The sequence below is a fragment of the Typha angustifolia genome, chromosome 4, assembly GCF_048772165.1.
Source record: "Typha angustifolia cultivar Huaian chromosome 4, ASM4877216v1, whole genome shotgun sequence".
Classification (NCBI taxonomy): domain Eukaryota; kingdom Viridiplantae; phylum Streptophyta; class Magnoliopsida; order Poales; family Typhaceae; genus Typha; species Typha angustifolia.
The window spans coordinates 3,992,762-4,015,141 of NC_133242.1; the positions used below are offsets into that span (position 1 = coordinate 3,992,762).

At 37.2% G+C, this 22,380-nt stretch overlaps 3 protein-coding genes and 5 non-coding genes across 9 annotated transcripts; 2 read left to right on the top strand and 6 right to left on the bottom strand.

The window, feature by feature from the left end:
* Positions 1 to 2,041: 2,041 nt before the first annotated feature.
* LOC140758833 (single myb histone 6-like) lies at positions 2,042 to 10,596 on the bottom strand. 2 transcript variants are annotated; one of them, XM_073095164.1, is made up of 7 exons: positions 10,409 to 10,596; positions 9,298 to 9,510; positions 8,832 to 9,052; positions 8,141 to 8,225; positions 7,074 to 7,157; positions 2,674 to 3,027; positions 2,042 to 2,315 (listed from the first exon to the last, which is right to left on the bottom strand). In XM_073095164.1, exons 2-7 carry the CDS (start codon positions 9,445 to 9,447, stop codon positions 2,301 to 2,303), a joined length of 909 nt encoding a protein of 302 aa, XP_072951265.1. In that variant the 5' UTR covers positions 9,448 to 9,510; positions 10,409 to 10,596; the 3' UTR covers positions 2,042 to 2,300. The 2 variants fall into 2 exon arrangements, with proteins under 2 accessions (XP_072951265.1, XP_072951266.1); XM_073095165.1 differs by having other exon boundaries at positions 2,680 to 3,027; positions 10,409 to 10,595.
* A 1,035-nt stretch (positions 10,597 to 11,631) lies between these two features.
* Positions 11,632 to 12,788, top strand: LOC140759728 (photosystem I reaction center subunit psaK, chloroplastic-like). The gene is made up of 3 exons (XM_073096363.1): positions 11,632 to 11,840; positions 11,949 to 12,029; positions 12,472 to 12,788. The coding sequence occupies exons 1-3, from the start codon at positions 11,745 to 11,747 to the stop codon at positions 12,697 to 12,699; spliced, it is 405 nt and encodes a 134-aa protein (XP_072952464.1). The 5' UTR covers positions 11,632 to 11,744; the 3' UTR covers positions 12,700 to 12,788.
* Positions 12,789 to 13,983: 1,195 nt separating this feature from the next.
* LOC140759816 (small nucleolar RNA F1/F2/snoR5a) lies at positions 13,984 to 14,124 on the bottom strand. Its single transcript, XR_012104269.1, has one exon. It is a non-coding gene; the product is annotated as a small nucleolar RNA F1/F2/snoR5a (small nucleolar RNA).
* Positions 14,125 to 14,180: 56 nt separating this feature from the next.
* On the bottom strand, positions 14,181 to 14,264 carry LOC140759825 (small nucleolar RNA Z196/R39/R59 family). The gene has a single exon (XR_012104277.1). It is a non-coding gene; the product is annotated as a small nucleolar RNA Z196/R39/R59 family (small nucleolar RNA).
* Positions 14,265 to 14,317: 53 nt separating this feature from the next.
* Positions 14,318 to 14,405, bottom strand: LOC140759824 (small nucleolar RNA Z195/SNORD33/SNORD32 family). The gene has a single exon (XR_012104276.1). It is a non-coding gene; the product is annotated as a small nucleolar RNA Z195/SNORD33/SNORD32 family (small nucleolar RNA).
* A 64-nt stretch (positions 14,406 to 14,469) lies between these two features.
* Positions 14,470 to 14,558, bottom strand: LOC140759817 (small nucleolar RNA U31b). Its single transcript, XR_012104270.1, has one exon. It is a non-coding gene; the product is annotated as a small nucleolar RNA U31b (small nucleolar RNA).
* Positions 14,559 to 14,742: 184 nt separating this feature from the next.
* Positions 14,743 to 14,830, bottom strand: LOC140759818 (small nucleolar RNA U31b). The gene has a single exon (XR_012104271.1). It is a non-coding gene; the product is annotated as a small nucleolar RNA U31b (small nucleolar RNA).
* A 2,170-nt stretch (positions 14,831 to 17,000) lies between these two features.
* LOC140759216 (hydroxyproline O-galactosyltransferase GALT2-like) lies at positions 17,001 to 22,324 on the top strand. Its single transcript, XM_073095715.1, has 7 exons — positions 17,001 to 18,080; positions 18,616 to 18,848; positions 18,996 to 19,286; positions 21,000 to 21,128; positions 21,231 to 21,404; positions 21,547 to 21,654; positions 21,757 to 22,324. The coding sequence occupies exons 1-7, from the start codon at positions 17,213 to 17,215 to the stop codon at positions 21,961 to 21,963; spliced, it is 2,010 nt and encodes a 669-aa protein (XP_072951816.1). The 5' UTR covers positions 17,001 to 17,212; the 3' UTR covers positions 21,964 to 22,324.
* Positions 22,325 to 22,380: the final 56 nt, after the last annotated feature.

Sequence of the window (22,380 nt, forward strand, 5' to 3'; positions counted from 1 at the left end):
GCATTATTATTGTTGTTTTTCTTTTTTCTTTTTCTTTTTTTTTTTCTTTTTTTTCTTTTTTTTTTGGGGTGTGGACTTTAAGTAGGGTATGTTGGGATGTGGGAATTTTAGAGGGAACTTTAGCATGCGTGCAAATGTTAGGAGGCATGAGATGAATGTTTCTTCTTCTTTTTGTAAATCTAATAGCCGAAGATTTTATTCATCTAGTAGCATCCAACATTTTAGTAGAGCCATTCGACTCAATCATATGTATCCGATGGTTTTAATTATAGGCTGAAAGAAAGTATATAAGCTGTAGGATGGATTTAAGCGAGCATGATTGTAGCTTATATACATTCAACGGTGCACTCGTATCGACACACACCGAATCACAACACGAAGTTTTATTCCTTTTGTCTAGGCTTGAGTTTAGATCCTATTGATTCGCAATATTTTTTAGTGAGGAGATATAATAAGATATTACATAACATATTGTGAGTGATTGTTTCTGAAGCTTTACTATTACATAGTATAATCAACCGTGGGTCTTATTCTTAGGGTTCTTAGTCGGTGGCTCCTTTCTTCTCTGTAATTGTTTGGTTAAACTTGGTGATATGATCTATCTATGAACTTTTCTATATATATATAAAGCCTGAGTTGATTGTTTTTTCGAGTATTCATGCTTCCATAGGTAGTAGAGAGTAGGAAGTGAGTCATTGTTTAACAACTAGAACTGTGACTACTGACTAGTGCATACAAGAGAAATTAGGAAGGTGGAATAATGATTTTATTTTTAATAACCAACTATGATATCTATCTGCTATAAGAAATTTGAAAGAAAATCTTATCATTTAATCTTTAAGTTTAGTAAGAATCTAATCTCCACGTAAATGCAGTTTAGGGCTATCAAAATAAACAAGCAACTTAGGTTTAATTTTGGGCCAAGCCTAAGCTAATGCTAACTTGCTCGGATTTGAATCTAGGCATATTTAAGGCTTGAAAATATGCTCGACTTGTTTAAGACTTAAAAATAATTTTCACTTATTTATGGCTTAAAGATAGGCAAGTATGTCTCGATTGATCTCTACTCATTTAAGAATTGAAAAAGAGCCGAATCTAAATAAAAAATAAGTCTTAAAATAAATTTTGACCTGAGCCTGAGCCCAATTGATGCTGAAAATATTTATTAAATTTTTTTTATTTGAGATTGATAGAATTTTAGTAATAATTACACTAAGACTCATAAAGATATCAACGAAAAATATTAAATAATAATTTTACTCTCGACTTTATCCTTTCTTTTTGTTTTAATAAGAGAAAAAACAGTTCTTAGAATGCCTAAAATTAATCACCTATTTATTTTTTGGCTAAAAAAAAATAAATCTAGCAAATAACTAATGGAAGGAACATTTCAAAGATTTTCGAGAATTAAGAGCGTCAACTGTGTCACAAGAAATAGCTAAACAATCTATCTAGAAATGGACAAACAGTTCAGAAGATCTAGTTGTAATTATCTCTGGATTCTATTTCAGAAACTATTGTGTAGTGTACTTGTATTGCATGAGGCAATGATACTAGTGCCAAGAATGTATCAGGCTTGGGCCAGACCTCTGCCTAACCCTTTGCCTCTTGGCTTTTCTCTTAGCCTATATGGATTCACAAGATTGAATAAGGATAAAAAATGACTTCAGAATGAGGGGAGTTATGATCAGACCCAAGACATAGGATGACCTAAACCCAGCTCAATTATTCTGAAGCAAGACAAAACTATTGATCAAACACTAGAATTGTTACAGATCAATTACAACAGATTCCTGTCAATGGCTGCAATGAGAGTCCACTGCCAGCACACCTAGACGCCTATCTAAAAATTATTTTTCATATGCAGAGAGATAAAGTCTAACCAAAGATGAATACAGGCTAAAGCATTTTCTTGAAACATGGATTGAAGCACAAAGACAAGCTGAAAGATAAGGGGAAGAAAAAAGACTATGTTATGCAGTGAAGATAATCCTGTGATCAAATCAAGTAATCAATAACATGAGCATAAGAAGGAAGCATATGACTCTCCAACGATTGGATTATATTCCTCCATACTATTTCAGATCATTAAGGTGAAACAAAAGATTTGCAGCATAAGTTCCTCATCATGTTGCTGCTCAAACAGCTATATTCACAAAGTCCTAAGCTACAGGGCCGACCAGTTCACTTAAACTGCTTCACTTGGTACAGGCCTATCCATGTATTTACATAATTTCTAGAAAGAGTCTGCATGCCTGGCAAAGTCAAATGGAGCCGATTAGCAGCAGCCATAAAGCTGATCAAGCTCGAACAGTCTGCACAAGATTTTGAAGAGATGTTAAGTTCCAAAATTGACAAAAATAAAGACTGAACCAACTAAGCTAAGTAGCAATCTCTTATTACAACAAATGATATATCTATAATTCAGCAATGTGCTTGAATTCACACATAACTGTTATGCTTATTCCTGCAGATGTCTGGCCTGAAACATGAGAAACTGTTATTTATGTACATATGTTGGGGACCAAGTTTGCATAACCTGAGAAGACATGTATACTGCAATGATATATATCATAAGAAAGTCCAGGGACTAAACTTTATGGGGTGAGAATACAAGTAGAAGTGGCATAATGATTTGTTACTTAGTTAACTAAAGGCAAACAAGAGCACTACCAGTACCAGCTTAGCTGCAGTTCTGTTTTGCAGTGTCAGCATTGCAGCATCGGCAAATGCCTGTGCTGCTTCTGCATCAGCTTCTGCTGCCTCTGCTTCTCTCGCTGCTTCCTCAGCTTCTGCCAAAATTGCTTCAGCATCTGCAACAGCTTGGGCAGCAGCTGCTGCAGCCTCCTCTGCAGTCATAGTTCTCAATCGTGCCAATTCAGTATCAACCATAGATTTGTTCAGGGGCTTCACATCGTTCCTCTCTGACCTGGAAGGCTCTCTTTGTGTTCCCTCTAGCAGTGGTACCTTTGAATTTCTTCCTTCCGACAAAGTCGAACTCGGTGCTATCCTATACTTCCGCTTCACCTACAAAGACTAACAACATGAAACAAACATCCCAGAGTAGAAAAAGAAACATATTGAGAGTCTTCATTTGTTAAAGAGACCCAGACTGTAGCTTTTAAGTTGTGAACTGAATAGTACATAGAAAATTAAACGAAAGAAACTTGTCAAGCTAATGAGGACTTAATTTGGAAATTTTCTTCCATCAGATACTAAAACAGTAGGATATTCCACACGGACAACAAAGCCATTATGACATGCACAAGGAATTGTCGCTATATGTCCGTTCCATATAATGACAATCTTCATCAGCAGAATCAATCTACTATACGGGAAATTATTCTCCTACAAAGTGCGCACCTGCACACGTACATACTTGTTTGATGTGAATATAATAAGTTCCAACCTGACGGATCCTATCAAGCAATACCCAACAGTTTAATGGACAAAAGGAGAGAAGGAATCCACAAACCCTAGCCCCCTCACTAGTTCGGCCAACCTGACAGAGAAGAGAAAGAGAAAAAAATATTCTTGTTTGCCCAATATAACTGATTACAGTTCCTTTTATAATAACTACAATCAATGACTCAAAGCAATCCTAACCAATTAAACGACTCAAAGCAACTTAGCTCAAACTGATAAGTTAAACCAACTGAAGACTCAATGACTAAATCTCCTCCATCCAATCCAACCTCCCTAGTCATATCCAAGGCAGCGAATGTCAAGCGTTTGAACAGGGCGACAAACATGTCGTGCGTTCAAATTCGCAGGTTAAAATCCCATGTTGTTGTCTGTTGACCTCCTTTATTAGCTGTCCCACATCGCCTCCTCTAATAGGTGAACTAGAAAGGAGCGATTAGACCTCCATTCCTATCACTCCCTACCCTTGAAGATGAACCTTGTCCTCAAGGTTTAGATATGGAAACCGTAGCTTCATCTCCTCAAAATCCTCCCAAGTAGCATCCTCTAATGGTAACCCTTCCCAATGGACCAACTTTTCTTGCACGGAGTCACCCCTATGCTTGACCTAGCTAAATTTTGGATCTCATTCAGCTCTAAAATGAGTTCCCTAGTATTAGCAGTTTTAGGTAGATATGGTACATTTTGCCCTTCTATGCCTTCTTGCTACTTAAGTTGGGACACATGAAATACCGGATGAATATGTGACCCCTCTCGAATACGTAATGGTATTCCACCAGTACAATCCTCCAGCAATCTTTCCATCTATCGGCTGTGTTCTACAGCTTCTGAATTGCCCGACTTGGATCTCATAAGTTCACATGGTTGTTGACAGCTCGAGTGAAGTCATCTCCCTCATCATCATCAAGAATGTCCCTGCTCCATGACTAATCATCTATTATATTGAGTCTGCTTCCCCATTCAAAGGCCTACTCCCGTATCCCCTTGCAACCGGTACTTCTTCCCCGCTATCTTGAATTTATTGTTAGACTTCCGTAGTCAAAGGTGATTGCTTCCAAAATTTATAGACGCTATACCTCCAAGATAATATTAGAGCCTTGTAGTCCCAAGGGATATATATCGACGAGGAACCAATGGTCCTAAGACAAATTTCTCGATACTCAAGCCTATTTTCGTAAGCCACCAATATGGAAAATGATATAACAGCCTCTATCTAACTCTCAAGCTTCCTGAGTGATAGACTTGCTCACAAAATTGTGAATGCTCCCACTATCAACCAACATTGGCACTGGTCTTCCTTCCAAATATCCTACAATCCGTAGAGTGGGGTATAACCGAGTCAGATTCGGTCAAATACGTACAAAGATTAGATTCACACTGGATTTTAAATAGGTAGGTAACTGTAATACCCATATCTGATTCATTTATGATCGGATCATGTCAAACTCAAAACATATTCAAATTCAATCAGATAATGGATTGGATTTGGGGTCCTCACAAATAACTAGTATACTATGAAATAAAAAATACAACAATCTTCTTCTAAAGCAACAAGTCAACTTTTGACACCCAATTCTGATAGTTTACTAGCTAAAATTATAGCATAATATTTTAATTATCTCATTAACATTGACATAAGCTTAATATATTAAGCAAACATAATAAAAGTACAAAAATTATTCTTTGAGAGAATCAAGAGTATTCATATTATATAAGAATTATGGTAATCCAAAACTTCAATTTAATTTAAATATTGGACTACATAACTAATGTCTATGAACTTTTAAAAAAGAAAAACTTACATATCTGTTGAAACTCTGATGGATATGTACCCAAGATTCGATTCGAATCCAGATCCGATAGGATTTGACAATACTCGATCTGAATCCAACCCATTTATTAAATGGATCAAAAATTTAAGATCCAAATCCGAGTTAATTGGATTCGGTAATGAATAATTTGGATCTGATAACACTCCAATATAGTCTCCAACGTCACACATCAAGATAAAGCATGCAAAGCAATCTTCAATAGTTCTGCCACGTCTTCTAGGGTGGCTTTGGCCATCTCCTATCCGCTGCAAGTTGTATTGCGTTTACCAGCAAGGGCCCCTCAACATTAGCTCCGGTTTCTACTAGCTATGGCCAATGCTGGGTTCATCCTTGTAGTTAGCATGTATAGAAACCCCACCCATCCTTGCGTCGGCTTCACCTTTGCCAGTTGATCCGCGTGCATGTGTGCCAAGTCCATGGCATGAGATACAGCTGAGGCTTTTATATATCTCTTGTAGCCCTTCGATGAAGCATTCCATCAATGCGGATTGTGGATTCCAACCCTCTGAAGATTCCCAAGGCCAGTTCCTCAAAGTCGTTATGGTATTTGCTAATGGCCTCCGTATGCTATAGATTCTTCAAGGTTTCATCAAAATTATTATACTCAAACGATGTGAACCTTAGCGTTAACCCCTGAGTAAACTCCAGCTAATCTGCTAATTGCTTCATCTTTCTAAACTATTGGAACCATTGCAGACCTCATCTTACAAGTGAAACGCAACAAGCCTTACCCATTCCGCTAGTTGTGTTCCTTAGTAGATGTTAAGTGTTCCGCATTTAATGTCCAACCAAGCTTCTTAAGAATGTTAGAAAATCCAAACGGGTGATACAGAATTGAATTCCCCCACCTCAAATGTCATCACTCGGCCTAACAAGCACAATAGTCAGCCTGCCCTCCAACTGGCCATTGTCTCTGTGATGCATCGCATTTGCTCATCTACCTCATTGGGGACTATCATTCACCACCTGTAGGGTATTTTCGTGTTCCAACTATGTCCCTACTTATTGATAGAGACTCACTTCCAACACACCAAGCTAGTCCTCGATCATCGCTGCCCGTGTCTTGCCTCTATGAACTAGCGGTGAGTTGATTAATATATTTTTAGTTAACCAGCATTAAAGCTCTAATACCAATTGATAGTTTTCAATCCGACGAATCCTAACAAGCAATATCATAGCAATTTAACGAACAAAAAGAGAAGAAATCGACAAACTCTAATCCCCTACCTAGTTCGGCTGATTTGAGAGAGAAGTGAAAGAGAAGGAAATACTTATTATTTGCCTAAGATAATTTATTACAATTCTTATAATAAACCTTAATTAATCCGACAACTCAAAGCAACTTTAATTCAAACTGATAAATTAAACCAACTAAAAACTCAAGGACTTAATCTCCACCATCTAATCCAACCTCCCTAGCCATACCCAAGGCAGCAAATGTTAGGCGTTCAAACAGGGGAAATCCCTTCAAATAGGGCTGCGAATATGTTGTGCATTCAAACAAATTCCCATGCGTTCGAATGAATGGGCTAAAATCTCGTGCCACCGTTCGTATGGCCTCCTCCATTAGCTGCCTGGTGTTGCCTCCTCTAATAGGTGATCTGAAATGAAGCAACTAGACCTCCATTCTTATCAGAATATCTAGATACATATAATTGAAATAGGCAGATAGAATTTCGTTGGTTGTGAACTAAAATAAAGAATGACCAACACTTTCTCTACTCTTTTGTACTATGCAAAATATTGAAAAGAAAATACTACCATAACTTGACCTACTATCTCTTTTTTCTGTATATAACATTACATAGAAGAAATTGCCTTGATCAATTTTCCACAGGTAGTCAGAACTCGCAGTTTGGCCGACAAAAGACGTTTGAAATCAGGAGGAGGCCAATATTGTTCCTACATAAACCCAGATAAATAAAGTTATGGCCCATTATAGAAGGAAAACAGAATAAATAAACAGGCAGCCTTTATATCTTTACTTCATGTGCCAGAGTTAGACTTGTACATACTAGCAAGCATATATCCAATCAACAAAATTATGATCTAGTGTAGCTAGCAAGGTAAACAGATCTATGACAAAAAGAGAAAAGTAAATTGCATATAAAGACAAAGAGAAGCCACCCTGTGAAGCACTTGGCAGGTTGCATTACATAGTGGCTTCACTTTGTCTTCTCATGCAATTTACCCACAAGGTGATAACATTCACAAGGAACAAAAGAAGGAAATATCCGCAACAAGTGCATATTCACATATTATGAGCACATGCTTTAAAAACTTGCCTTCTGGATTGACCATGCAAACATAGATACAGTGTAGCTCTAGAATGCAGAAGCACTTGCCTATATTAATCCACCCTATGCTAAGTAGCTAACTGAATTAGATGATTAGATCACAGAGTTGCATATCAAATAAGGACCTAAGTTTGTAAGAAATTGTCATGGCAAAAGGAGAATGAGAATGATATAGTAAGGGCCGCTGAACTCTCAGTCAGTATACAACAACTGCAACAAATATGAAAGATTGAAGCCATGCAATAAATAAACTCATAAAAACATTTCTCTTTCATTTCAGCAAAAACTGAAAAAGTTGAACCTGGAAATAATCAAACAAAATCATTAAAGCATTTCTCTTTATGTCAACAGAAACTGGAAAATGTGAACAAGGAAATATGAATCTAACAATATAAAGAGAAATTGAGAAAAACAAGAAAATCAAGTCATCTCTGATACTTAATGAACTTAGCAAAGAATATTTTATCAGGAATGCGCACTTAGTTCTTGATAGTGTAGAGGACAACAAGATAGTAAATATAAGTTCCCATAGTACAATTACCTTCAAGAGAACAAATAAAAGGACTTCAATAATGGACAAAACCGCACCTCTATATATGAAGCAATAGCTGTTTTGTTAGACCCAGTAGGCTCCTTCAAGTTCATTATGGCTTCCAAGATAAGATTGTCCAGTCTGCATAAGCATTTAAATGGACAAGTTTAGAGATCATAGAAGATATATTTTGTTCCAATATATTCATTCACGCAGCTACTCAGCATTACATGGATAAGTTATCACTCTCTGATATGTAGTGAGTAGTACTTTGCTGTTTCTCAATCAAGATATATTTTCCTGTAATCTATGAGAGAATTCCAATGTAGCTTCTGTTATTGTCTTTTGCATGCATTTCACTTAACTGCATAAGCATTATTTCTTCTTTCTCTATAACTTTATTTATCTATACAAGGAAACATTACATTAAAATGGTGGCATGATATGAAAAGGAGGTTTACATTTTCAACTTTTTAAACTTCAAAATCAAAAATAGATGTGTTTATGAATAGAAAGGACTTTCTATTTTAGCTTCAATAGCAGGCTACCATAGAATTTTAGTTTGGAAAAGATGAATCTTTATGTAAAAGTAGTGCAGCATCAAGTACAGGGAGAAAATTTTAAAAAGGATCTCCTAATTGTTCTCACAAGTTTGGGAACAATGAAAGTCTGAAATAATGGCGTTGAACTACATATGGATATCAAACTTCCACCTAAGATGGTAAAAAGTGGACATGGTAAAATAACCTTGAGACAGATTTCTTTGAGCCTGTAATCTCCAGAGTTTCCGTCGACACTGCAAGAGGCTTAGCATCAAGAATATCTTCATCTACGTCAGCAACTACTGTACTGAGGGCCATTGGGTTATCATCGTGCTTAGAAATATGTCTGCTCTTTTTCAAGGCTATTCTGCCTTTCTCTCGAGAGCCAAACCCATTTGCAGTCACATTCATGTTACGCCATTTGTCCTGTAAAGTTAAAAGTCTTAAATACGGAAAAGGAGTTAAAGGGAAAGTAAGTTTCTGAATATATGTTGATGTGTGTCCTGGCAGATTCTAAGTTCACATCTGGTTATACCCTCATTGAGCTCTATTTGCACATAGTAATTCAGAAACTCATGTATTAAGAACAGAAATAAAATTTAAATGACAATTTAGTCGCACAAAAATATTTTGAAATAAGTACTCCATAATCAAAGTTGAATACAATTTACCTTGAGATCCACATTTGACCGTAAACATAAGATGCCACAAAACTCTGGATCTTTCAGTATTGTGCGCCACTTGCCTGCTCCATGCTTAGCAATTCCAGCCTTAAGAGCAGACTCTTCCTCCGCCGTCCATTTCTGCTTAGGAGCACCCATGAAAGACGAATCAAAAAGTCCCTTCTAGAGGGACATGATGCTGTAAAGCGTACACCTCCTAATCTGCAATCAAAGAGAAATTGAAAACCAAAGGTCAGGAACAGAAAATTGTGGTTGCATTTCTAAATAACTGTTACATTAAGTTCCAATATCACATTTGAGTTGGAAAAAATTCTTCCACCTCCATAATGACCAAAATCGTGCAGTAGTTTGTCACACAAACACGCCAATCTCATAGATTTGATTGACATGGGTATGAAGATTAAATAAAAGAAAGGAACATGCCTAAACCTGGAGTTTATGATATTAAATAATGCAGATCAGCAAACCTCATCCTTATTTTATACAACGAAAATATATTCTTGGATGCTTGATTGCTTAGTGCACTTTTTTTGTTTATTTTTCTGAGATACTGAAAAATTCCAATAAGTTAGCTTGCTTTCCAATTGAGCATGAAAAAAATATAGCTAAAATAGCTCGAATTACATATGCAACAACAAGAAGCAAGACCTTCGAAACATGCAACACTAGATTCCACCGCCTGAACGAGAAATCAAAGATAGACCAGGAAATCGAGAAAATAAGAAAAAACATACGCCTAACAGGCTAATACACGAAGATATTCTAACTCATTACAACGGAGAGAATAAGGAAAAAAAAAACTTTTTTTGAATAAAAAAACAAAAAATTTCTATATCAAAAGTAAGATCAATAGCTAGCAGAAGAAAGGCGCATGATCGAATCATCCTTAAACCCTTGAATTAAGTAGAGCAAAAAAATTCCAAGCTAGGGCACGAATCTTCGGAATAAAAGAAAGAAATGATCGAGATGTTGCAGATTCCAAACAAAAAAACATCAGAATCACAAGAAAGGCAGCGAAATCTAGTGATAGAACGTTAAAATTTTAGTACATAAAAATACTAACGGTGTTAAAGGAAATGAAAAGAAGAATAAATTTAACCTCGTGAGATGGTGGCCATGAAGCGAGAACTCGCCACAACGCAACTCTAGGCGGGAGAGAGAGAGAGAGAAGAGAGAGAGGGATAGGTAATCTCACAGGAGATGTGATAAGTAAAGTAAAAGAAGAGCTTTTTGCTCGCTGACTCGCTTCTGCTACAATGCTACTGCATACAACCGGATGAGTCGACCCGGTTGAATCGCCAGGTGGTGGTGTTATAGGCTTACATAACGTAGGGTTTATTTTGTAAATACGATTTTCTTAGATTTTAGTTACAAATTACAATTTAATTGTAGGGAGGTATTTGCAAAATAACCTAATTATTATTTAGACCCCTCTAAATTATGATAATTAGTGGTAGCTGCTACTACTAGCTTTCTCTTCTCTCTTCCATTTTACTACTCATAATTGATAGCTAGCCAAGCTCATGTCAAAATTACAGAACATTGGATGTTCTTTTTCTGTATGAGAATGTGAACAGTGTGTAGCTACGGAGGAGAAGATTCATGAGCCTGAAGGCTAGATATAGACTGAACAAAGAGCCAACTCTCCCTAGATATAGAGGTACTTAGGCTCTACCGAACTTGCTCCAAGTCGCGTTGTGCTGCTGAGTTGTTCCTCCAAACTAACCGCACTGTTAAGTTATCAATCAAGTCGAACTAAATCATCCGACTACTAAACAATTTCTTTACAATATTATTTGATTGATAGCTACGGAGAGGAAATTAAAACTCTTGAAACGAATCTCTCAACCGCTAGCATAAGACTCAATCAAGATATAGCATTTCATAACATTGTTAATTTTTATGCAAGATAATTAGAAGATATTTCCACACTTCTTGTATTTATGTCAGCTGTAAATTTATATACGAGGGCTAATTACAGTAAAATCCTTCATAGTCTATCATTTTTTAGTACATATTGGATCTTCTAAATTATCAAAAAAAACTCTTACCAAACCTGGCAAGTGTTCGATATGTCATGAAAACTTAGGATAAGTGAGTGTATTCAAATCCTAACAATACCGATTTAATTTGAACATCATTAAATTCCCATTTTTTTTTTCTTTAGAAAATGTCTGTAGCTTCGAACAATATCTTATCCAATTAGGAGGGACTAACCAGGTGCTGCCACATAAGCAGAGAGAATCTAAAGCTGATCCCTGAGAGACCTCTCTCCCAGAGTCCACAAGCCTCTCATGTGGCTCTGGCATTCTCAAGCTCAACCACCCCATATCCTTTAAAGGCTATCTATCTATCTATCTATCTATCTATCTATCTATCTATCACTCCTAAATCTATCACTCCAATCCAAGAAGGAAGGGAAGAACAGAAAGGCCATGGCTTCCAAGCTCACCTCCCCCTCCCCCTCCCCCACTGCTGTCATGACCTCCATCCCTCAGTTCAGCGGCCTCAAAGCCCAATCACCATCCATGGTAAGCTCATCAGTTTGTAGTAAAAAAAAAATCCTCCACATTAAGCCAAGTGAGAGAGAAGTAATTTATCTGTGAACAAATCAAATACTTTTATTATTCTTTTGATAGGTGATGCTGCCATCGAGGAGGCAAAGAGGGAGAGGGGCTTTGGGGGCTCGCTGTGACTTCATCGGCTCATCAACCAACATTGTAAGCGTTCAATATTTACAACTTTGAGTCCCATCTTTTGGATTTTATTGTATTAAACTTTCTTATATTAAACCAATTTTTATTAAAATAAGAATATCCTTAAAACACCTAAAGAAGTACTTTTTTTTCTAAGAATAAATTCCAAAGATAGGTCCCAAGATTCGCTAATTGATTGGCTAATTTTGCTCGGACGTCTCAGTCCAATATTTTATAGATTCAGGCGAGAATTTTCCTGAGCTCTACACTTAATGAAGTTTTATTAATATGAAAAAAGTCCAAAGATAGGAGACTCAAGTGATATATAAGTTTAAGTACTTTCATGTTAATTGTGTACATTTTTTAGATTTTTTTAACTAAATTTTTTTTAGGTTTAGAGGATTGTATTACTATCAATTTTAATATCTTTCAAAGACTTGAAAATGGTGTTACCCAACATTTGTAGATAATGGTGACCACCACAAGCTTGATGCTATTCGCCGGGAGGTTCGGGCTGGCCCCGTCGGCCAACCGGAAGGCCACGGCCGGCCTGAAGCTGGAGGCTCGCGACTCCGGGCTGCAGACCGGAGACCCAGCCGGATTCACTCTCGCCGACACCTTGGCATGCGGCACCGTGGGCCACATCATTGGCGTTGGAGTGGTCTTGGGCCTTAAGAACTTGGGAGCCATATAACAGAGAGGCCATGAAGAATTCTCATCTCACTTGCCCTACTGGTTTTTGAGGATGTAAATGATTTCTCTTTAATGAACATATTTCAATTACATCTTCACCTAGCCATACCAAATCAAACCAACTCAGATACGGATCTTATAGTTTCCGACCCGTTTAATAAATAGGTCGAATCTAGCGGATTTAAAATGACTTTCCATCAAAGTTTCCGACCCGTTTAGCATGTCAAGTTTATATCATTTTGTATGAGATGATAAAGTATTAGTCTCTAATAATTTATTATAAAATAAAATTATTATAATTTTGATTCTATAGCCCGTGGGTTATTTACGGAGAATTCAAATATGATCATTAAAACGCACTGTAATGATAAATAAACCAAATATGAACAGTGAATCACACGTTCTTCCTGCAGCTCTAGAAGAACCTCAATAAACTCATTTCTCTTCTGTTTGGGTTTACTCGCTTCAAGTTTTAAATGTATATAGACTCTCTTGCTTAGCTACATAGGAGGAATATGACTCAGGGCTCTTTTTGAAGTAATTTAGATGCCTTCTTTAACAATTTTATTTTTCATAATTGTAATTGAAAACTATTGAAATATATTTACCACTGTACTCATATTAGAGTCGTCTTTAGATGATCTCTTTCAAAATTGGGTCACTGTAGTAAGTTTTTAACAAAATATTACTAACAAATCATTATTAAAATTAATAAACAAATATGAAGAGTTAAATTACCATCTCCTTTTAATATATAAAGTGAAAACATTTAACAATTTTTATCTCATATAAAATAAAATATACTCGTACTTTGATATTATAATGATATTATGTCACGGTCGATGTTCAAAATCAACAAACAGACATTACCGTATTATTTAAACTTCGAGCATGGATATAGATCCGATCTTTAGACATATCCACTAATTCCTATTTGACGAGACCCCTAAGTTTACTAGGCTTCTTTCCCCCATATTTATGTTAATCACACCATTTATTTGTTTTGAGTTCAATTTTACTTTAAAATCAACGGGATGTATTTTATTTCTTTTTTACAGAACATTACCATTAACGTGCTAATCTTATTTCGTCTAAGTCCCTTTTCAAATCCTTCCTCTAATTCGTCCATAATTTGATGATTGTAGATTAACAAACCACTACCGTACTAGTATAGAATTTTAGAGGACTTTCGAAATATTCAAGCAATATTTTGCAAAAATACGATAGCAAATCAAATCAAATAATACCGAATAAATATACTTCTAATTACGAGTAAAAGAGGCAGAGATGTAGACAGGGTTAAAGTAACAAGAAGCTCATGGGAAGAGCAACCAGTGTCGCAAGATCTGTTCACCTTCAATATTTGCCATTCTAACGAGTCACATAGCCATCCAATTTGGCTAAGCAACAGATACCAATGGCATTAATAAACTAATTAATTACTCACTAACCAAGAAATAGTAAATTAAACGTTACCGTTAGTGCAATCTCAGCCGAAAGATGGTGATAATTTGTGAAATAATCACTGGAAACTCAGTAATTTTTCAAGCTTCATCACTGATTGCACACCAAATCAAAAAAGGGGAAAAAAAAAAAGAAAATTAGCGTTTTGGAGATAAGGGAGATCAGATGGTAGTGCATGTTTGTAAATTGCTCATCATCTGGAATGCAGAAGTATACTATGGTTGAGAAATCATCACTTCTCCCTTTCAAAATCGTCGAAAATAAAGAGAAAGAAAAAAGAATTAGCGTAAAAATAGATCGGAGAAAAGAGTCAGATATAAAATGTCGATCACCATCGTCCGGATTACAAATAAAACGGATCTAAGACTGGGGCGACATCGGTACATCATCACACTCCCAAATCTCTATTCATTGCTCATCGAATCGATCGATAGGGGGTGGCGTAGAAGAAAGTATAACAAACGAGACCGGACTCATATCTAGAAACCACAAGCATACTATGGACGAGAAATCATCACTTCTCCCTTGCAAAATCGTCGAAAAATGGAGAAAAATTGATGAAAGAAGATATCAGAGAAAGGAATCAGATAGAAATGTCTATCACCATCGTCCGGATTACGAATAAAACGGATCTAAGACTGGGGCGACATCGATGTATCATCACACTCCCAAATCGCTATTCATCGCCGATTCGAATCGATTGCGAGAGGGAAGGAAAACTAGAAGAAAATTTCACAAAAGAGATCTAAAGCAAGAAGAATACGCACACTCGAGAGTAACGGCATCGAGTAGTAGAAGGATGAGGAGGCGAGGCGCGATAGAGATAGGAGGCGGAGGGGAGAGGGCACGTTATTTATAGAGGGAGAACTAGGGTTTTGGGGTTTGGAAATCGTCGGAAGGGAGAGACTATGAACGGTCCAGATCAAGAGTATGTTTGGAGTATAGATATATTGGGCTTGGGCCGGAGCCCCGGTGCCCTCTTACTCTTATGGGTTTGATAATGAATTCGGCATACAACTATTTAAAGTATTCATAATTAAGTAAACTTGATGCGAAGCTCACTAATATTTTAGTTATTTATAGTAAAGCCTGACGTAAAAAATATTGTAGTATTTAGGTCAAATTCGATCTTATCTACCGTTGACAAACCTCAAACTTATTCACTACTGTATCGATAAGGGTAAATGACAATGACGGTAAATCTTTAATCTTATTTATTCTCTTTTAAATATATAAAAAAGATATTTGTTAGAATAACTTAGTAGCTAAATTTTTTTTATATTTATTTTATCTAAATTTTAAGTAAATAAAAGAAAATGAAATTTTATCAAAGTAATTTTTCTCTAAGTATTAGTAAAAAATTTCTGACTTTCTTAGTTCTTTACTGACTTTAATTCAAGACTTATTTCATGTCGCGAAGATGTTAGAGTGCAGCACGCACTTATCGAAAAACTCAAAAAACGCTCAGTCCGTGACGACCAATGATTGTGTTCTCAAACCATAGGATTCCTTATTAATTGAAATTGTACGCATATAATGACATTATCTGACATTTTATCAAGAGCGTCCTTGATAATAACATCGATTATAATGCTACTGATAATTATGTAAATTGCGAAAAGAATAGTGGGTGTTTTACTAAACCTTTTATGCAAATATACTATTGCCAAGTAAGACATACTAGTTATTGAGAGCATTATAAGTGACATTATAGAATACTTGAACCATTTCCTTCCCAGATAACCCAAGCATTTTCCTGGTATTTACCACTCTGCCACCACTTTAGATGCTGGCATGTTGCCAAGAGTCCGGGAGTACACGTAACGGAGTACACGTAAGTGAAGCTTCTCAGTAATATCCTACTAGTCTTCTTGACAAATAAATTATCACGTGGTACACAATGTACAGATAATAGAGCTTGGATTCGGTTGAAACTTAAAACCGAACTCCTTCACCATCACCTCACCACCGTAGTCCAGCCGTTGAATTCTACTAATCTAGGACGACGGTTATAAATTTACATCGCGTAGTTTGGATCCGTTATAGTTATTTCTGTGAGAGAGTTTAACTTATTTGTCTAATTTATAGTTAGCTTATAAAAGCTAACGGTGAATATTATTAGTGGGACCATTGTATTATTCTTATGAAAACCATATTACATTTTACTTTTTAAGATAATTTTCTAAATAACAATTTATATTTTATCTATTTTATGATTATGTCTTGTCATTAAGATTTTTTTCTATATAAATACGTTTCGTTAATTTAAACGGTACCAATAAAAAATATTTCGTTATAATATATAAAATAATTTTTAAATATATAAATTATTCGTGTCTTTCAGTAGAGAGAAGAAAAATAGCGATGAGGGTATTTTAGTGATTTAGTAGATATGAGTTAATCAGAATAATATCGAGGTGTTAAATAAAAGTTATAAAAAAATTTGAAAAGATCGGAGTTATAAAATTATTGAAGACATTAAGTGAATTATAAAATAGATAAAATATTGGACGTAATTTATAAAATTACCCTAATTTTTATCGTAACTCACTCTTATTTTCCGATGCACGACTCTCGTTACAGTTGACAACCAACAACCCGAGAACGTGCGTGGCCACCTACTATTCGCCGTCGCGGAGCTTCCTTCCTTCCCAAAATCCATTCCACTTGGCATACGTTGACGTGCAATCCACCGTTACTAGCTAGTTAATTCCTCTTAAAAACTAACCTTTTTCTCTTAATTAAAACGGAACCAAACTATTATTCGTTTTTATTATAACTCAAAAGGACAAAATTATTTATTAGTGACTTATAACTCCCATTTTGAAGCTTAATTGCTTTTAGTTAACCAATTAATAATGACTCCTCCCTCCCGTTTCCTTCTCCGCCTCTTTTAACCAATCCTCTTCGATCCCAGAGATTGTCCTTCGAAATTTCCATGGAGGCCAGGCCTCCTCCGTCTCTTAGGATTTCGACTCCGGAGCTCTAGGATTGGTCGCTCCCTCCTTGGTTGGATTATCCCCGGGGGTTTGCCCTAGCTCGCGCTCCCGATGAAGCGGGCAAAGAGTGCAGAGACCCTCGCCGGACGGCGGTGGCGGCCGTCCCACGCCCTCGTGGCCGCCGCCGCGTTCTACCTCTTGTTCATTTCGCTCAAGTTTCGCCACTTCTTCGAGATCGCATCGGACGATCCCGGCGTCGAGTACGAGCACGGTGGGTTCCACCGGAAGCTGGAGGTGAGCCTGAGGGAGGAGACCCCCCATCGGACGCTGGATACGGATCCTTTGATCCTCCGCGCGCGGCCATGGACGACGACGGCGGCGAATAATCCTGGCGGGTACGGCCGGATCACCGGGGAGATCTTGAAGCGGTACAGCGAGAGCCGGGGCAAGAATTGGACTCGGAGTGGAAACTTCTCGGAGCTGGAGAAAATGGCGACGGAGGCGTGGGCTTTGGGCCTCAAGGCGTGGGAGGAGGCGACAAGCTACAACGATGCCGGTGGAGAGCTGAATCCGGTGGTGGAAAGGAACTCAGACGCATGTCCGTCGTCTATTTCGATACCAATCGGCCGAAAGGTGGGGCATGATGATGAGAAATTGCTGTTTTTACCTTGCGGGCTGGCGGTCGGATCCTCGATCACGGTTATCGGGACGCCACATTCGGCCCACAAGGAGTACGTGCCGGAACTCGCGAAGATGGGAGAGGGGGATGAGACAGTGATGGTGACGCAGTTCATGGTGGAGCTCCGGGGACTCAAGGCAGTGGATGGAGAGGATCCACCAAAGATACTGCATTTGAACCCGCGGCTGAAGGGGGATTGGAGTAAGAAGCCAATTATCGAGCTTAACACGTGCTACCGGATGCAATGGGGGAAAGCTATGCGGTGCGACGGGTTGCGGTCCAAGGGTTCTGATGATACTGGTAATGTACTTGTTTTAACCTCCTTATCATTTTATCTTTATTGTTTCCATTATAAATTGTAGGTAGAATGCATATCCAGAATAAGTATTCCTCCTAGTGATCAGAGACTACTGGCTAGTAGTCAATACTAACTTCCAGCTCTTAATTGAGATTTCTGAGCACTATAGTGATAGGCATTTTACTTTCTTTTTTTTTAAGTACCCATAGCTGATACCGATATAATTAGTTCATTCAATTCGTCCACTTAAATGGTCTATTGTTGGATGTCTTAATATTATATGACTTGTTAATTTTTGTATGTCAAGTGGATGTCATCACCTAATCTACCAAAATCATGTTGTATGACCTGCTCAGTTAATTGTTCTTCAGTGTGAGGACTTCCTGATGCTGCTACACATCATTGCTCTTGCTAGTAGCCTAGTACCTTGTCTCTTTCATTTTTGATTAGTTCCAAAATCTAGTACTTTATTTGAATGCCTTTGTTATACTTGAGCTAGCATGTTTTTGCTGATACATACAATTCTCATTACTGTAGTTGATGGATTTCCAAGATGTGAGAAGTGGGAACGCAGTGATATTGTTGATTCAAAGGAAACCAAAACAACTTCATGGTTGCAGAGGTTCATAGGTCGTGCAAAGAAGCCAGAAATGACGTGGCCCTTTCCATTTGTAGAGGGCAGGATGTTTGTTCTCACAATCCAAGCCGGTGTCGAAGGATATCATATTATTGTAGGAGGCCGGCATGTGTCTTCATTCCCATACCGAACGGTATGTATTGTTATACATCTAGAAATTTTAATGAACTGATTGTCTGAAAGTTGTCTCTGCTCAGAAATCTAATTAAGTTGCATTATGCATTTCTCTTTTAGATTCTAGCTCTCAGTAATTTTCAAAATTGTTAATAATGATTTTCAGGGTTTTACTCTCGAAGATGCAACAGGTTTAGCAGTTAAAGGAAATGTGGACGTTCATTCAATATATACTACCTCTCTTCCTAGATCTCACCCCAGCTTTTCTCTTCAACAAGTCTTGGAAATGTCAGAGAATTGGAAAGCCCATCCTCTACCTGAAGAACCAGTTCAACTTTTCATTGGTATACTCTCTGCTACAAATCATTTCGCTGAGCGCATGGCTATCAGAAAAACCTGGATGCAATATCCAGCACTCCAGTTAGGAAATGTAGTTGCCCGCTTCTTTGTTGCCTTGGTAAGATATATTTTCGTAAATAATTTTAGTTTCTTGTTCGATCATCTGGCCCATGTGTGCGTGCGCACACACGTCTGACCACATGCTTGTGTTTCAGTGAATACATTGCAAGTCATCCATATATGTTGGTCACATTCTATAATTGATTTTGCTAGGAAAATGATACTGTGAATATTGTCAATCTATCGTTCGGACTATAATCCTAACTCTTTCAAGTTTTTGACTGTTATAACATTCAAAATTATGTGTTGAACTTGCTCTATGCATTCATCACCTTGACCTTTGAAAGTATTTCTAGATCTGTCATTCTGTTGTTAATGGCTAAATGTTTGTAGATATTTTGTAACATGTTGTAATGGTTTTACCCTTCAATTTTATCATAAAAATCATCGGTTCTTTAACATAAAAGTCACAAATGTTATCTTATCTGAACTCTGAAGTTTCAATGCTTCAATTCTTTTCTCAAATCATGACACTCTTATATTTCCAAAATCATTTACCTTTCTTAAGTAATCATAATGATATGTAGGTGTTTCCTTTTGAGACCATAGACATCTCACATAGCATAGATGTCATATCAAAATATTTTTCTCACCATTATCAATTCTTTGATGGTTCTGCAGTGCTCTTAGGACAAACGTTTTGGTGATTAAGCACCATCTTGTCCTCATATACTGGTACTCATACTATGATATGCGGCCTGATGAGAATATAGATACAAGAATTTGAAGTACATTTGTAGTTCTATCTCACGAGGATAGGAACTCCCATCTCTGCAGTAGGAAGCTTTTTCGATGCCGAACTTCAATTGCAGAGTTATCCCAGTGGCTAGGCAGGCTCCACCTAATGAAGGTATCTGGTCATCAAGGTGGCCAGTCAAACAATAGTTAGGAAACAACAATTCACACATATTCAAGTCTGATTTTATTGACATGATTAAAATACTAACGAATATAACTAAATAACCAATTGTTATTTATTCCATGAATGTGTTTTCTCTCATCACCTTATCCGCTTTAGATTCTCTTGTGGAGCTAAATTGAATATTGGACCTCTCATGCATATCTTTTGCTGCTACATTAGCTTAAGGAATTAGAAATGAGCAGAAAGTCCCAGGTCTCGATGGGCTCATGCCAGCATCAAAAACATTGATTTGGTGTGGGGAATTTCTAGCACTAGTACCTAAGGTGAATTCATGTGTATTCTAAGGTGAATTCATGTGTATTAGGTTCATAGAAGCAAAAAATCACTTCAGTTATCTGTGTATTCACTTGCGTTGGGATCATAACAGCACAATTACAGTTTCTCCAGTCCCATGATGTCAAAAACTTATGTATGACAAGAGTGGCTAGGTAATATGCATGAATAATGCAAAACACATTAAAAAGCTTTATTCCTGAGATTCCAATCATATGTTTTGGAGACTTATTTTTGTTTTAGATGTTCTGTCTTCATGGAGAGATGTTTCCAAGGTAGAGAAAACATCTTTCTTTAAGCAAATCGGCAAATGATGTAATAAGTTGTCGTCCTTGTTAGTTGGACATTCGGTTTCTTGTATCATTGTCCCTACAATTGAAATTAGACCCTTTTGTGGACATGCCTGTACATATGATTTGTTGGTTTAAATTTTAAACATTTTCTTGTATTTGCTGATTACTATACTATCGATTGTTTATTTTCTCTTTCTCGTCTTCATGTATAGTGCCTGTGCAGGGTCCAAGGAAGGAGGTAAACGCAGCGGTTAGGAAAGAAGCAGAATATTTTGGGGATATGGTGATTATGCCATTCATGGACCGCTATGAGTTAGTAGTTCTTAAAACAATAGCGATTTGTGAATTTGGGGTGAGCCTTTTTTTTTTCCTTTTGCTTACTTAGGTACTAACCTCTTCGTGTTTGCCAGTTAGTCCAAACTTTTCATGCTAACTGGTGACCTTTGTCCTGTAGGTATACAATCTAACTGCAGATTACATCATGAAATGTGATGATGATACATTTATCAGGGTCGATGTGGTACTGAAAGAAATGAATGCAATCAGTAAAAGTAGATCTCTTTACATGGGTAACCTAAACCTCCTACATAGGCCTCTCAGAAGTGGAAAATGGGCAGTCACTCATGAAGTAAGTTGTCTCTCTACAACTTATTTTAGAATTCAGCATATTCAACCAGTTTTCATTAGTTTTGTTTGTGATAAATTTATGATTCTAATTAAATGACTTGTAACTTTTTTTTGTTAAACTTCTATTTCTTTGGTGGATGTAGGAATGGCCGGAAGATATATATCCGCCATATGCCAATGGACCTGGCTACGTGATTTCAAGTGATATTGCAAGATATATAGTGTCTCGACATGCCAACCGAAGCCTAAGAGTAAGCCTGACGACAAAGAATTGACACTTTTGTTGTCACACGCCATGATATATCAACACATTTAATCTGCACGCTCTAATATATACTTCTCACCTCATACAGATGTTCAAGATGGAAGATGTGAGCATGGGCATGTGGGTAGAAGACTTCAATTCTACAGGTAATGTGCAGTACTCGCACAGCTGGAAGTTCTGTCAGTATGGCTGCATGGAGAACTATTATACAGCACATTACCAGTCTCCCAGGCAAATGATTTGTCTCTGGGACCAATTATCAAGGGGTCGCGCACAGTGCTGCAACTTCAGATGACATTGCATTGCTGCTTCATGATGATTAAATTCTTCCACTCATAATTCATCATCTGCAGCATTTTTATGAGCAGATGGCTGGGTACTGGCTCCAATTTTTTGTGCTCCAATTGCTGTGCTGTTTTACTGAACGGCTAAGGATCGAATACTCACTGCTTCATGACCCCTTGTACTGTTGTAGAAGTAATGTATATCCGGTTTAGTTCCTCCTTTTTCATATTCTTTTGACAACTATACTACATGAAGTTGTTACACCGGATACATTCCATTTTGAGCTTCTATTATCATTTCTATCTAGCAACCAAAGATGTTGAAATCTTCTTATTTACTGAAAAATATGCTGTTGAGATTGCACTGTTTCATTTCTTTCGACCTGCACTTGTTTGCACATGCATGCCAGGTGAAGGTCACACCACCA